General features: G+C 40.5%; 1 protein-coding gene across 2 annotated transcripts in view; it reads left to right on the forward strand.

Moving 5' to 3' along the window:
- Positions 1–13,314, forward strand: part of Mcm9 (minichromosome maintenance 9 homologous recombination repair factor) — a 67,569-nt gene that overhangs the window by 51,327 nt on the left and 2,928 nt on the right. The window contains exons 9-12 of one of the 2 annotated variants that reach the window (XM_057757930.1): positions 5,772–5,974; positions 6,803–7,006; positions 10,399–10,481; positions 10,909–11,054. In XM_057757930.1, the coding sequence (XP_057613913.1) occupies positions 5,772–5,974; positions 6,803–7,006; positions 10,399–10,481; positions 10,909–11,054 (636 nt within the window). The remainder of the gene's footprint in view (positions 1–5,771; positions 5,975–6,802; positions 7,007–10,398; positions 10,482–10,908; positions 11,055–13,314) is intronic. The other variant, XM_057757938.1, reaches the window with a different exon arrangement.

A 13,314-nucleotide genomic window follows, 5' to 3' on the forward strand; every position in this document is an offset into this window, starting at 1 on the left:
TGGCATCTCTCTGACTCTGCCTTCTTTCATCTTCTATCTGCTTAGAATTCCTGCCTTACTCTGTTCTGCCCTGCTGTAGACCAAAGCAGCTTTATTCACTAACCAATGGTAACAAGACATATTCACAGCATACAGAGGGGAATCCCACATCAAAGGGGTAATAATTCTTTTCAAAAATAAGAGCTATAGACTTATTGTTCCATTTTTCTATGCTTATTTGCCTTTTGCATTCAGGTTAAACATTACATTATGCTTATTTCACATGATGGACATATAACCTACACAGACATATCATAGCCCATACCTTTCCCATTGTAATTGGGAATTGTTACAAAATTAGGAAGGAACCAAGGTGTTTTTTTACAATATGACTTAATAAAACCAGAATGTAAACAAAGATAAAAATACTAAGGAAGCATAGAGTTTGCAAAACTATAAATTATGATGGTAACCAAAGAAAAACTTCTCAGTAGATTTTGAGGAAGACCAATAATTCATTCTTTGCTCATGTTGCTTAAACCTAGAACCTTTGGACACATTATCCATACTAACCTCAAACTCTTGAGCACAAGGGCTCCTCCTGCTTCAGATTCTCAATTAACTGAGTTTAGCATGTAGCACAATTTGTAGCACTGGAACATTTTGCATGTGTGTATCATAATACCGTCAATGTGTTATTTTGTATAGCTTTATGGGATTTTTGGAGGGAATCCTGATTTGTGCTTAGCAGCTGTGTTTTTTAACTGAGGTTCTCTTAATACAGGAATGTGAGACAGCCTAGAAACCTTTATGTGAAGGTTGCATCTCAAACTGGTTTTTTGGAGTGATGCTTTTACTGTTGTGTTTGCCAAGATGAAAAGGTTTGGAACATACTAGAAAGGATTTTACTCCTTATGATTAGTCAGAGTGGATTAACTTCTTCAGCAAACAGTAGTAGCACATCATAGGGTTATCTGTTGCTTATGTCAAACACTAATCCCATTGTGAGGGCCCTGCCCTCATAATGTCATCTTAACCTGAAACCTCCCAAGGGCTCCATCCATTGACATCCTGCCTGATATTAGGAAATTAATATCTGACTCCATGCTTCCCATTCCTGTGTTGGGAGGGTGTAAAATGGAAAACAAAAACCTACTGACTTGTCTTACAGATATGATTCATTGTTAAATACAGTCACGGTGTTATGCAGTCATTTTTCAACTCTGTCTTATGGACTGAAACCAGAATTCATTGATTCCGTTTTGCATCCTGCTAAATTCTACATCTGGTGTCTATGAGCTTGTCTACTTTTGATACTTCCTATAAATAGTCCTACCATTGTACTTACCATGATACCCTCCAATCCATCCATTTTGGAGCATGTGTTGGAGCTCCTTAAGGTTGCATATCTATCCTTTCTTCTGTGTACACTTGGGTTTTTTCTGTCCCTCAGTAGTTGTGTCTGACTGCAAGAGAAATGAGGTGGCATCAGCTGCTTATCTGTGTCTATCTTAATGCCATTTAAGGAAATTCCATAGTCTAATCTCTTTATACCGTCCAGGCAGTTTGCTGGATCTCTGTTGTTCAAAAACTTTTCAGTCTTGCCATCGTCCTGGGGTTTAGCATAATTTTTCTAAACCTCAAATTTTCTAAGCTGTCTTTATTGTCATTCATTTCTCCTTAAAACCTGGTCAGTTCTTTCCTATGGTCATCTCTTTCAGGTGAAAGAGGAAAGTTTCCTACCAAGAAAGTGTATTTTGTTTGTGTTACTATCTAATGCAGGTTAAAGGAGGACAGCTCTGTGTCACACAGCTCCTCAGGCACAGGCTCCTTTCCAGCTGACTCTGATTCCAGGGCTTTGTCCTTCCCAGTTAACAAAGGAAGACTTTGGAGGATTGCAGGAAGGCTGTCAGAGACTAGGACAGCTGGGAGTGGTACCTGCTTTGTGTTTGTTGCATTGGTATTTTAGCAGACTTGGTGTTACAGCCATTCTCAGCTGTGAAAGGAGATGGAAATACAGTCTTACTTCATTGCCAGGGGAAAGAAAACAAAATTTGGGGAGGATACAGGAAGCACTCCACAGGCTGGTGCTAATTTGGAAGGCGCGACATATGTTAGTTATAAAGGTCATGAGTACACACGGGGAGAAGTCTAGAAGGAAGTATTTTCTTGACTTTTTGAGGATCTGTGAAAATAACATATATGACACGTTTATGATTTATAGAAAATGTATTACTCTGTGTGGGGGGGGGAATTTTAAACATGTGGATGAAATAAGTGGAAAAGTAGCTTTTTCAGAATCTACAGTATTTTCCGTCCTTAAAACTATTGTAGAAAAATGTGTATATTAGCATTATGATTCAAGATCATTGAAGCTATGCATATAAAATAAATTGAGTTTCATAAATACTAAACCAAATGAAGCTTTATTTTTACTTTTTCAATAATATCTTTTTATTGAGCATCGCCAGAGAATATAAGGATGATAAAGTAAATAATCCCTTGAGGGAGATCAAATGTAGTGCAGAAAATAAGACAGATAATTAGGTACCTGAAGTGTCAGGCAGATCAAGACCACAGCAGTGGCATGTCTTGTTGAATGGAGCTGCAGGCTGCGTTCCTGCCACCCAGCTCCCGGCCGCCTGGCTAGCTTATGCCCCAAAATAACAACACACAAACTGTATTCATATAAACACTGCTTAGCCCATTTCTATTAATGTGTGTAGCACCACAAGGTGCGCTTACCAGGAAGATTCTAGCCTATGTCCATCCTGGGTCGGAGCTTCATCGCGTCTGCCTCAGAGAACAGAGCTATGGCGTCTGAGCTCACTTCCTCTTCCTCCCAGCATTCTGTTCTGTTTACTCCACCCACCTATGTTCTAACCTATCAGGCCACGCAGTTTCTTTATTAATTAACCAATGACCTTCCTCCATCAATGTCTAAAATGGGTTGGCTTCAAAGAACACAGTCCAGAAACGAAAGAGCATTGATCTTGGCACTCGGTAGAGTTTTGTGATGATTAGAAATAGTGCATAGACACTTAAGTTGTTTAATATTATAAATATGATATATTATTCCTTCTATCAAGGAAGAAGATAGAATTCTTCTACCTTCTTTAAATCTATATGATTTTAAAACTGAGCTCTTTTACCTAATTTGTGAATTCACCCATTCAGTGGTCATCTAGCAAACCATTGCTGGCACCAGAACTTAGGACCTGAGTATGTGTGTGCTGTTATTAGTTTTCCAAACCCCTACTCACTTTTAAGAAATGTAGTATTACAAGTCTGCAACTGCCTTCCCCCTCACGAGTGTCCAGAGACCATCTGGCACCACACCCACCCTTCCGTGCTAGGGAATCTGTCTGCCCAACCTTATACCCCATGTCTCCTCTCTCACCCGTTCTTTTGCTTTTGGTCACTTGCCACCAGCCAGGTATTTTTTAGCTTCTTCTGTAAACTTAACCTTTCCAATTTTACCCCAGTTATCTCAGGGAAAAAAAATTACTTCTTTTTGTTACTATGTGTTCCTTTCTTTCTCCTGTCATAGAACACTTTCAAACTCTCCAGGTGTCTACAGAGGAAGTCTTTCCAACAGCCTCCTCAGGCCGGCGCCAACACCAACACCTGCCCCTAACCGGCAGGTGCTGAGCACAGCCTGCTCACCCCTCAGCGGTTCTGCTCTTAGCTAACTGGAGGCGAGAACTCTGCTCTCCATAAATGCCCGACGTTTGTGGCTCAGAGAGAAAGAATCTGTTTCAGTTACCACAGGTGCAGTTTGTTTCGTTTCGTTTCCATTCTTACAGAGACCTCCCTTGGTTATGATGAGTGCAGGTAGCCTCACCAAGGATGGCCACTGTGGTTTGGGGGCTAGCAAATACTGTTATACCGAAGTGATGAGACTGATTTCAAGCCCTAAGCATCTGCCAGTTTGGCACATCAATTGTAAAAGCTGTACCATCCATTTGTTTTCTCTTCAACTAAGTTTTAAAAGTGGGGCCAAGATTTTGGTAAAAATGACTTGTCTGTCTTTGTCTTATTCAGTAGTGACTTTCTGTGCTATTTGCCACAAGTAAAGATTTTTAAATGTTTTCAGCCTCAGGGAAAGAAGAAATTGCTAGAGATGTCTGGAAATAGGATGGAGATGAACAAATGTAGCTCATATTTGCTGCCATAGGACTGTGACTTCTAAGAGGCAGGTGTCCCACTCTACAAATGGTTACCAAGTGCAAAGCACACACAGATAAAAATGGTATACTTTTCTGTTAGTAAATATAGAGCATTTTTGAGACTTAATTAGCTTTAAGGTGATATCTAAATTAATCTACATCCATTGCTGTCATCACTGGTTGCTTAGGTTGTTGTATCCCTTCTGCTAGGCCATTCATTGTGCCAGTGCCCATGCGCCTCTGTGGTGCCCCTTCCTTTCTAATCCACGCAGCGAGTCCTTTCATAATTGCTCCTCAAAACTCCATGTCAGACTGATCCCAGACTTCTTCCTGAGTTCTTTTTCCCCCTGCACTTTTTTTCTTTCCTGTCTAGAATAATCAAAACAAACCGGGCACGGTGGTTCGTGTCTGTAGTCCTAGCACTACAGAATCTAAAGCTGGAAGATTCTGAGCTTGAGTTTGAAGCTGGCATGGGTTATATAGTAAGTTCAAGGTGGTGGAAGGAAGAGGTGGGTAATTCCTGGGGTCAACTTCACTAAATCTGGAATTAATTAAAATCCAAGTGGGGTTTTTCTTAATTAAATCATTTAAAGTGGGAAGACCAACTTTTAATATGTATTTTTTGAGGTTATTCTGGGTCGCGCCTTCTAGTAGCCGCCTATATGAAGAACGTGGAAGAAGGAAGCTCTTTTCTCTTTGCCTGTTTGCCCTCACTGTCAATTCACTGACATTAGAACCTACTCCTTTGGGATGCTGGTGTCTCAGAGCAGCTGAGACATTGTGCCTTGTGGACTTAACCATTCTTGGATTCTTGGACTTTCCATTGGTAGACAGCCATTGTTTAACTAGCAGGACCACAGCCTATAAGCCACTTTAATAAACCTCACGTATATTCATTCTATCAGTTCTGTTTCTCTAGAGAACCCTAATACAGATTTATGGATAGATGGATGATAGATAGATGATAGATAGATAGATAGATAGATAGATAGATAGATAGATAGATGATAGATAGATAGATAGATAGATAGATAAAAATCAAAACAAAATAAGCAAATACATAAGAAGTTTTTGCTTCAACCATTTCCCAGTATCATCCTCTTCTTCTACCTTCCACACTACATATATTCTTCAAACTAATAATGCCCTGATGATTTGAAGAGTCTAGTTCAAAAGCTGCTTCATCTCATTTCTGTGATTATCTTTTCCATCTAGATAAGAAAATACACGCTGCCTTATTTCTCCTGTATCTTTAACCGTAAAGAACTTCCTGGATGCCGCCTTGAATTAGATTATAGCTAGTAGAGTACAAACTACTTAAGTATTGTATCCAGACTTAGTTTCATTTTTTACAGATTTTAGTGCTTAACATAGAGGGTCCTGCTCATCGTAGGAGCATAAGAAGTGTTTATGGAACAATTCTCTTAAAGATACCCATTCGAGTTCGCTAGAACTTGGTGTTTCAGATTTTTTGTTTTGTTTTTTGTTTTTTTGTCTCTCCATTTTCTTTCACAGAAGTTTCTGGAGATTTTCAAGGTACAGCTACAGCCCCATTTTATAACAAGTGTTATCTTGCTTCTTGTTCTCATCTCAGTTAATGAATTGTTCCCTTTATCTCGGTAGCCTTGTTTGTAAGCTGAACACAAGGACCACCATCCTGGCAGCAACTAACCCCAAAGGCCAGTATGACCCCCAGGAGTCCGTGTCTGTGAACATTGCTCTCGGTAGCCCACTCCTAAGTCGATTTGACCTTGTCCTGGTTTTGCTCGACACCAGGAACGAAGACTGGGACCGCATCATTTCTTCCTTCATCTTAGAAAATAAAGGTAGGCAAAGAGAAACAGATCACTCACTATGAAAAGGAAAGATTAAACCTAACCAAAGGATATTCCCTTAAATTAAATACTCAAGATGTCTGTGTTGACAGTGATGGAGAGAAGCTTAGACAGAGGCAGCTGTGAAACTAGCGAGTGGGCTTCAGCATAGTGAACAGAGGGGAAGTGGCTGTCTCCAGCTCCGCCATGAGCATATAGGTGAACTACATGTGCATGTAGGTGGGTGGGTGGGTGGGTGGGTGGGTAGTTAGATAGATAGATAGATAGATATCTAAATATCCTTTTTCATAAGAGACATCCTTATGCTGAAAAATTAATATTCTTGCACACAAAACTGGAGAGAATTATGAAATAGAAATCAATAAATGTTAGTTTTCTTTAAATTTGACCTACTTAAGTTTCTATTACTATACATGAGACCAGAATTATTCTAAATAATTTTCTTTCTGGGGTTAACTTTTTTGTTTACTAATCAAACAGCTTATTCTGGAGCTACATGCTAAAAGGAGAATAGGCCTAGATTTCAGTGGATATAAAACCTGAAGCTTACCTTTTAAAAATGAAATAAAGGAGCCAGGTGTGTATTTTTAATCCCAACGCTTGAGAGGCAGGCAGATCTCTGTGAGTTCCAGATCATCCTGGTCTACAGAGTGAGTTTCAGGAGAGCCAGGTATGTCTATATAGAGAGATTCTGTCTCAAAAAATCCAAAATTAAATAAATGTTAAAGTGTGTATAGGAACTTTCTCAAATTCCTCAAAATAAGATGTTTCCCACCTATTTTTTAATCTACTGATCCAATGTCTGGTGTATGAACATAGGTTACCCCAATAAGTCGGAGAATCTGTGGAGCATGGACAAGATGAAAACCTACTTCTGCTTCATTAGGAATCTGCAGCCTACATTGTCTGATGTGAGCAATCAAGTACTCCTTCGATACTATCAAATGCAAAGGCAGAGTGATTCCCGAAATGCAGCCCGGACAACCATCCGCCTATTGGAAAGCTTGATTCGATTAGCAGAAGGTTCATTTTATTTTACAGATACTTTTATTGAATACCTAGTTTGTACAAGGCGTGTTTTGTGCATTTAAAAGATGATAAGAGTAATCCCCACTCAAAGGTACTCATAGTCTCTTAAAAAGTAAAGACTGAAGAGGGTATTTTTTTATATGAACTTGAGTACGCTTATCTTCGGTGCATAAATATTTAGAATTCCAATATTCTCTTGGAGAATTCTTTCTTTGAGTGTCCTTTCCTGCCCTGATTACTTTGGGTTTGAATTCTGTTTTGTCAGATAATAAAATGATTGCATCCTTGATGGGTAAGGTGTATTTCTTGGATTTCTTTCTAGCAGAAAGGTGGATCCTGTTTTCTAATCCAACTAATAAGTCTATGTCTTTTTGTTGAGGAATTGAGAATATCAATGTTGAGAGATATCAATGAGCAGTTATTGATTCTTGTTGTTGTGTTCTGATGGTGTGCATTTTTCCTTATTCCTTGTGTTTTCTTGGTTCAAACTCTTCAGGTTGAAATTTTTCTTCTAGTGCCTTCTGTAGAGCTGGATTTGTAAATGGATGGTGCTTAAATTTTATTTTATCATGGAATGTTTTTCTTTCACAATCTATTGTGATTGAAAGTTTTGCTGGGCTTGTTATTTGGTGGCATCTGTAGTCTCTTAGAGTTTGTAAGAGTATCCATCTGGGCCCTCTGGCTTTTAGAGTCTCCTTTGAGAACTCAGGTGTTATTCTAATGAGCCTGCCTTTATATGTTGTTTGGTCTTTTTCCCTTGCAGTTTTTAATATCTTTTCTTTGTTCTATACATTTAGTATCATGATTATGTGCTATCAGGAATTTCTTTCCTGGTCCTGTATGTTTTGTTTTCTTTTTTTTTTTTTTTTTTTTTTTGGATTTTTTGAGACAGGGTTTCTCCATAGCTTTTGGTTCCTGTCCTGGAACTAGCTCTTGTAGACCAGGCTGGCCTCGAACTCACAGAGATCCACCTGCCTCTGCCTCCCGAGTGCTGGGATGTTTTGTATTCTTGTACCTTGATAGGGGAGACCTCCTAATCTTGAAATTAGGAAATTTTCTTTTCTCTTATGACTTCATTGAAAATACTTCCTGTTCCTTTGACCTGCGTTTATTCTAGCTATCTACAAATAATAGAAATATGGTCTTTTCTGTGTCCCAGATTTCCTGGGAGTTTTGTACTTGGTTTTAATTTATTTTATTTTATTTTTTTAGGTTTAACATTTTCTTTGAATGAGGTACCCATTGCTTCCTCCTATCTTCAATACCTGAGATTCCCTCTTTCATGTAGTCTATTGTTCTGTTGAGGCTCACTTCTGGGCTTTTGTCTGACTTTCTCCATTTGTTATTTCCAGTTTTATCTCATGGGGTTTTGTTTTGTTTTGAGTGATTCTATTTCTTGGTTGTACTCTATTTTCATGCTGTGATTGTTTTCATTGTATCATTCCACTGTTTGTGTTTTCGCAGACCTCATTAAGGGATCTGTTTTATCTTCTCTGAGGTCCTTGAACATATAATCACAGTAGCTATTGTGGTCGTCTTTGGGCTTCAGCTACATTACATTTCTCAGGACCTATTGTAGTGAGATTACTGGGTTCTGGGTGGAGTCATATTGTCTTGGTGATTATTGATTGTATTTTTGTGCTGGTGTCTAGACATCCAGGCTTGGGGTGACTGTGGTACTAGCTGTTGCTATCTGCTCTTGTCTTTGCTGGGTGGCTGTTCCTTCCCTTGTTTTCGGTTGGCCTCTCTGCATCTTAGGAAAGTGTGTTGCAGTGGGTTGGCTAGGAGGGAGTGCTTCTGCAGGTCAGTGGGTAGCAGAGAGGAATAAAGTGGGGGCTAGGAGAAAATTTTGGGAGAGACTTCAGGAAAGACCTGAGGGAATCCTGTTCACCTAGAACTGGGGTCCGCAGGGAGTTAGAGATGCTGTAGTAGGAAGGGATCCTGAAAATATGTTATATTACGGTAAAGAATTTTCTGGAGAGACGGAGATGAAAAGGCTATGGAGACCTAGACTTGGAGTCTCTAGTAAATGAAGGTGAGGGAAACCCAGGGCCTGACCTAGAGTTGGAGTCTCCAGTGAGGGGAGTTGAGGTGGAAGGAGGTGAGTCTGTGAGCCTGTTGTTACCTGCCAAAGGTGAGAATGGGGAGATCATAATGGATGATAGGAAGGGAAGAGTGAGTGATTTACCTACCTGAGTCCCTGCCGGGTGTGACCACCAGGGGCCCAGGGTAGAAAGTGTGTCTAGTATTGGGGGCGAATAGGAAGAAAAGGGTAAGTGCTAGAAGGGTGGGCTCTGAGGATCTACAGGAAATAGGAAGCTCTTTCCACTCCAAAGTTTGCAGAGTTCAGGTAGGAATGCAGGTAGGGTAGGAGGACAGGCCCTTCCCCAGGAATGCAGGGAGGTGAGAGGACAGACCACTGTAAGCAGTCTGCTTCAGGTCTGGGGGTGAGACTGGGGAAATTGTAATGGAGGACAGGGAAAGAGGGTGACAGTCACCTACATTAATCCCAACCCATATGGCCACTGGGTTCCCAGACCAAGTGTTGCCAGCTCTAATAGGTAGCTGACAGCAAGGGTTGGGGTGAGGGAGGAAAGCGGAGTCCACAGCAAGGTTCAGTGGAGTCCCCAGGAAATGGAGATAAAGTGGGAACAGGGCTTCTGCAAAGCTGTCTGTCACACAGCTGGGGATAAGACTGGAAAACTTGAGTGGAGGACAGGAGGAAGAGTGCAAGTCGCCTGCCCAGTACCCAGCCCAGTGTCTCATGCCTGTTTGTAACCAATCAGCAAAACTGTACCCCATCCTATCCCAGAGGCTTAGGGCTCGCACGTACGCATGCAGCTAATGTCCATCTCAGCATTTACACTTTACCTGTGTGCAAATGAATAACATTCATATGAATTGAATGTAGCATCATGAAATCATGTAAACTTAATAAAATGCCATAAATGAATGAACCTCATTCAAGGATTTATAGCTAACATTCTGGCAAGAAAAATCTAAAAATTCTTGCTTGCTAGTTTGATGTTTTAAAAGGTTCGTAAATCATAGATAAAAGAGGTGCCAGAGATAAGAAATGAGTTTTAATTTTGTGTATTTAAATGAGAGTAAAAAAATGAAGAATAAAAATTTCTAAATATTAAATGCATGTTATTACAGTCATTTCTGTGCTGGAGTTAGAACATTCTCATATAAATACACAAAATTGTGTGTGCTATTAAGGATGAGGCCTGTTTTTGGAGAAACTACTTTGAAGATGGTTGCCTGTTCTAGTAAAATTAACTGATGATTAATTTAGCTCATCTATAAAATGCAAGTTTAGAGGGTAGAGATGTCAAGTGCAGGATTGCGTTTATCACCTCAGTAAAAGTATCTTGCTATCTTAGCTCATGCTCGCCTGATGTTCCGCAATACTGTGACGCTGGAAGACGCTATTACGGTGGTGTCGGTGATGGAATCCTCAATGCAGGTAAGGATATTTATGCCTAATGTTCACCTAATTACGGGCTCTTCTTAAATGGCACTTAATTAATATACTAAGAATTGTAAAATTGATCAAGTTCTATACCTAGTGCTTCCTCGAAAAATCCAAAAGCAATTTTTTGAAAGAAGGGAGCTGTTGCCCATGCCTTTGCCTGTAAATGGGAAGTAGCAGGTCTCAGTGGTTTTCTTCCTCAGCAAACTTAGGAAAGTTCATGCTCTCACTAGTGACCTGTGGCTTCTTGGCACAGTGATCCTGCAGGGATCTAGAAATTTGAAAGGGTTCCATGATAGTGATGCCTAAGAGGAGGGCGTAGAGATGTGGTCTTTCCCACCTGAGATCAGTGGTCCCTGGTATGTCCCTACTCTTGTCCAAGTCGATCTGTGACTGTTCCTGGTGTTTTCTCGCCCCTCAGGGAGGTGCTCTGCTGGGAGGTGTGAATGTTCTTCACACTTCCTTCCCTAAAAGCCCACGGGCACAGTACCGGAGGCAGTGTGAACTCATTCTGGAAAAGCTGGAACTGCAGAGTCTCTTGAGCGAAGAGCTTAGAAGACTTGAAAGGTAAAGGAGGAAATCAAAGGCAGGCACATGGAGAAAGATGCCTCCTTGGCAGTTAGTGAAACTGGAAGCGTAGTTAGCAGAAAACTGCCAGGCATCAATTCATTATCCGTTGCTGTATAATCAACCACTGCAAAACTCAGTGCCTTAAAAAACAAACAAAAACAAAACAAAAAAACTTCCACTATTTTAGTGCTTAATTTTTGGGGAGTCAGAAATTCAGGCTGATTTAGGGGAGATGGCTGTCTCTCCATGTCATGTTGACTGGTTCAACAACTGGGGAATGGCAGAGGAGTGTTTCAGAACTCCTCACTTATGAAGTGTGGATAATAGACATGGGAGGGGCATGGGGTGATGTGTTACGTGAATTAAAACGTGTAACTTTACCTAAAGACATTTGACCTGAATTTTAGTGTTCCCTAAATGCATGGGTTTCTGTAAAGCTAGACTTTGAATCTTCACTTCTGAAATGAATAAGAAATGGCAAGATCATCTGTCTGTCCTGGATCAGAGTGTTTTCTTCACAGCAGACAATGCGTGGGGTGTGTGTTGAAGCTTAGTGGCTGTCTGCACTGGGATTGTTGGCTGCATTAAGTCAGACCTTGGAAATATCTCTCCTAGCATTTTTCTCCACTCCGCTGTCTGTCTGACTTCTCCCAGCAGCATTCTGCTTCTAATTCAAATCTATCACATTTCTCCCGGGCAATGAGCGGAGTTGACTTTACTCCCTAGTAATAGGTACCGTGCTGCAGTAAACTGGCACTGTGTGAGCTTAATCACCCTCTCCTTTGGCCCTAGCCACTTTTATGACCCAGAGCATATGTGGTTAGGTGTAGCCGATCCTCAGAAGGCTCAGCTGGACTCAGCTCAGCTCTGCCTGGGACAGTCTGCTTGACTTTTGGCTAGCTCAGTCTACCAGAAGTGATACATGCTGGATTCAAGAAAAAAGGATCACAAGACTTAGCCTTAGTCATCTCATATTGAGAAGTGATTCTCCTGGACTAGAGTGGGGAGTCGCCTATAGGACTATCAAAAAACAAACAAACAAAAAACCAATTCTGCCTTAAATTGTCTACTGTTACTTCTTAATCATGAAGAAACATGTTTTGGTGTTGATCCTCTCAACACAACAGAACCAAGTGCCTCACACTAGGGGTAAATTATCTTCAAGATCCAATTGGAAGCTAATCCCATCAAGTCATAAGAACCCAGCTAGCCTATTTGTTTTTCCCATTTAGGAAAGAGTCCCCTAACAGATCTCATAGTAAAATCGCTCATATTCTCCCATACTTTCTTCCAGAAGATGCTTAGCTAGTTCCCACCACAAACGATGGCCATTCTGACAACTCACATCAAACGGCACAGATAACACATGGTTGTAGGATGTTGTAGCACAACTGCAGAAATTTCTTGAGGAAATTTAATTACTAAACAGGAATTAGACTTTAAAAAAAATAGCACGATCAAACCATTCCTCTCCTGAAGTCCCTCGGCTCTGAGGCTGTTTTTCCATAGCTCTGACGAGTGTGAGGGTCCCACCACTTACTGACGCTGAAGTGCTCCCCTCATGGTGGTGATTTGGAAAGCTGCTTGCTTCTCTGTTTGGCTGCAACCCAAATTAGAAACAAGGAACTTGAGCCTATTACTCTGTTGCTATTTCTAAACCTGTGAGTAATAAGTTTATAATCCTTTTATAATTTGCAATTACTTTTATAAAAGTAATATATGTTCTTTGTACATTTTAATAACTAGAAGTAGTGAATTAGTAAAAAAACAAAAGTCAAATATAATTTTATTTCCCAGAACTATATATTAACCTAATATATTTAATCTATATTTTTAAATTCTTTTTTCTGTTACTGTACATGAATTTTAGAATAATTTCTCACCTGCTTTTAAGTGTAATTTCCTTTCAGATTTAGCATATGGAAGCAGGGCCATATATTTCACCACAGTGGGCTGACATTTCTAAGTTAAGGACCTTCTGAAGGATCCACTCTGGGAAGCAGTAATTTCTGCTAGAAAGCAGTTCTTCTGGCTTGTGCTCGGCTTTAACATGCCTGATATTGAGAGCAGGTTTCATGAGTAGATCCTTCATCCATAGCTGATAAGCAGGTGCTAATTCTGTGTCAGAGCGCTGGAGAGCTGCTCAGAGGCTCTGAGGGAGCGTGATGGGACTTTGCAGGAAAGGGTGGATAGTGCCCAGAGGGTCCGCTGTGCTCTGAAGGTGGGCAGGCACTGCGGTGACAAGCAGGCCACAGAA

This window comes from Chionomys nivalis, chromosome 2, assembly GCF_950005125.1.
Source record: "Chionomys nivalis chromosome 2, mChiNiv1.1, whole genome shotgun sequence".
NCBI lineage: Eukaryota > Metazoa > Chordata > Mammalia > Rodentia > Cricetidae > Chionomys > Chionomys nivalis.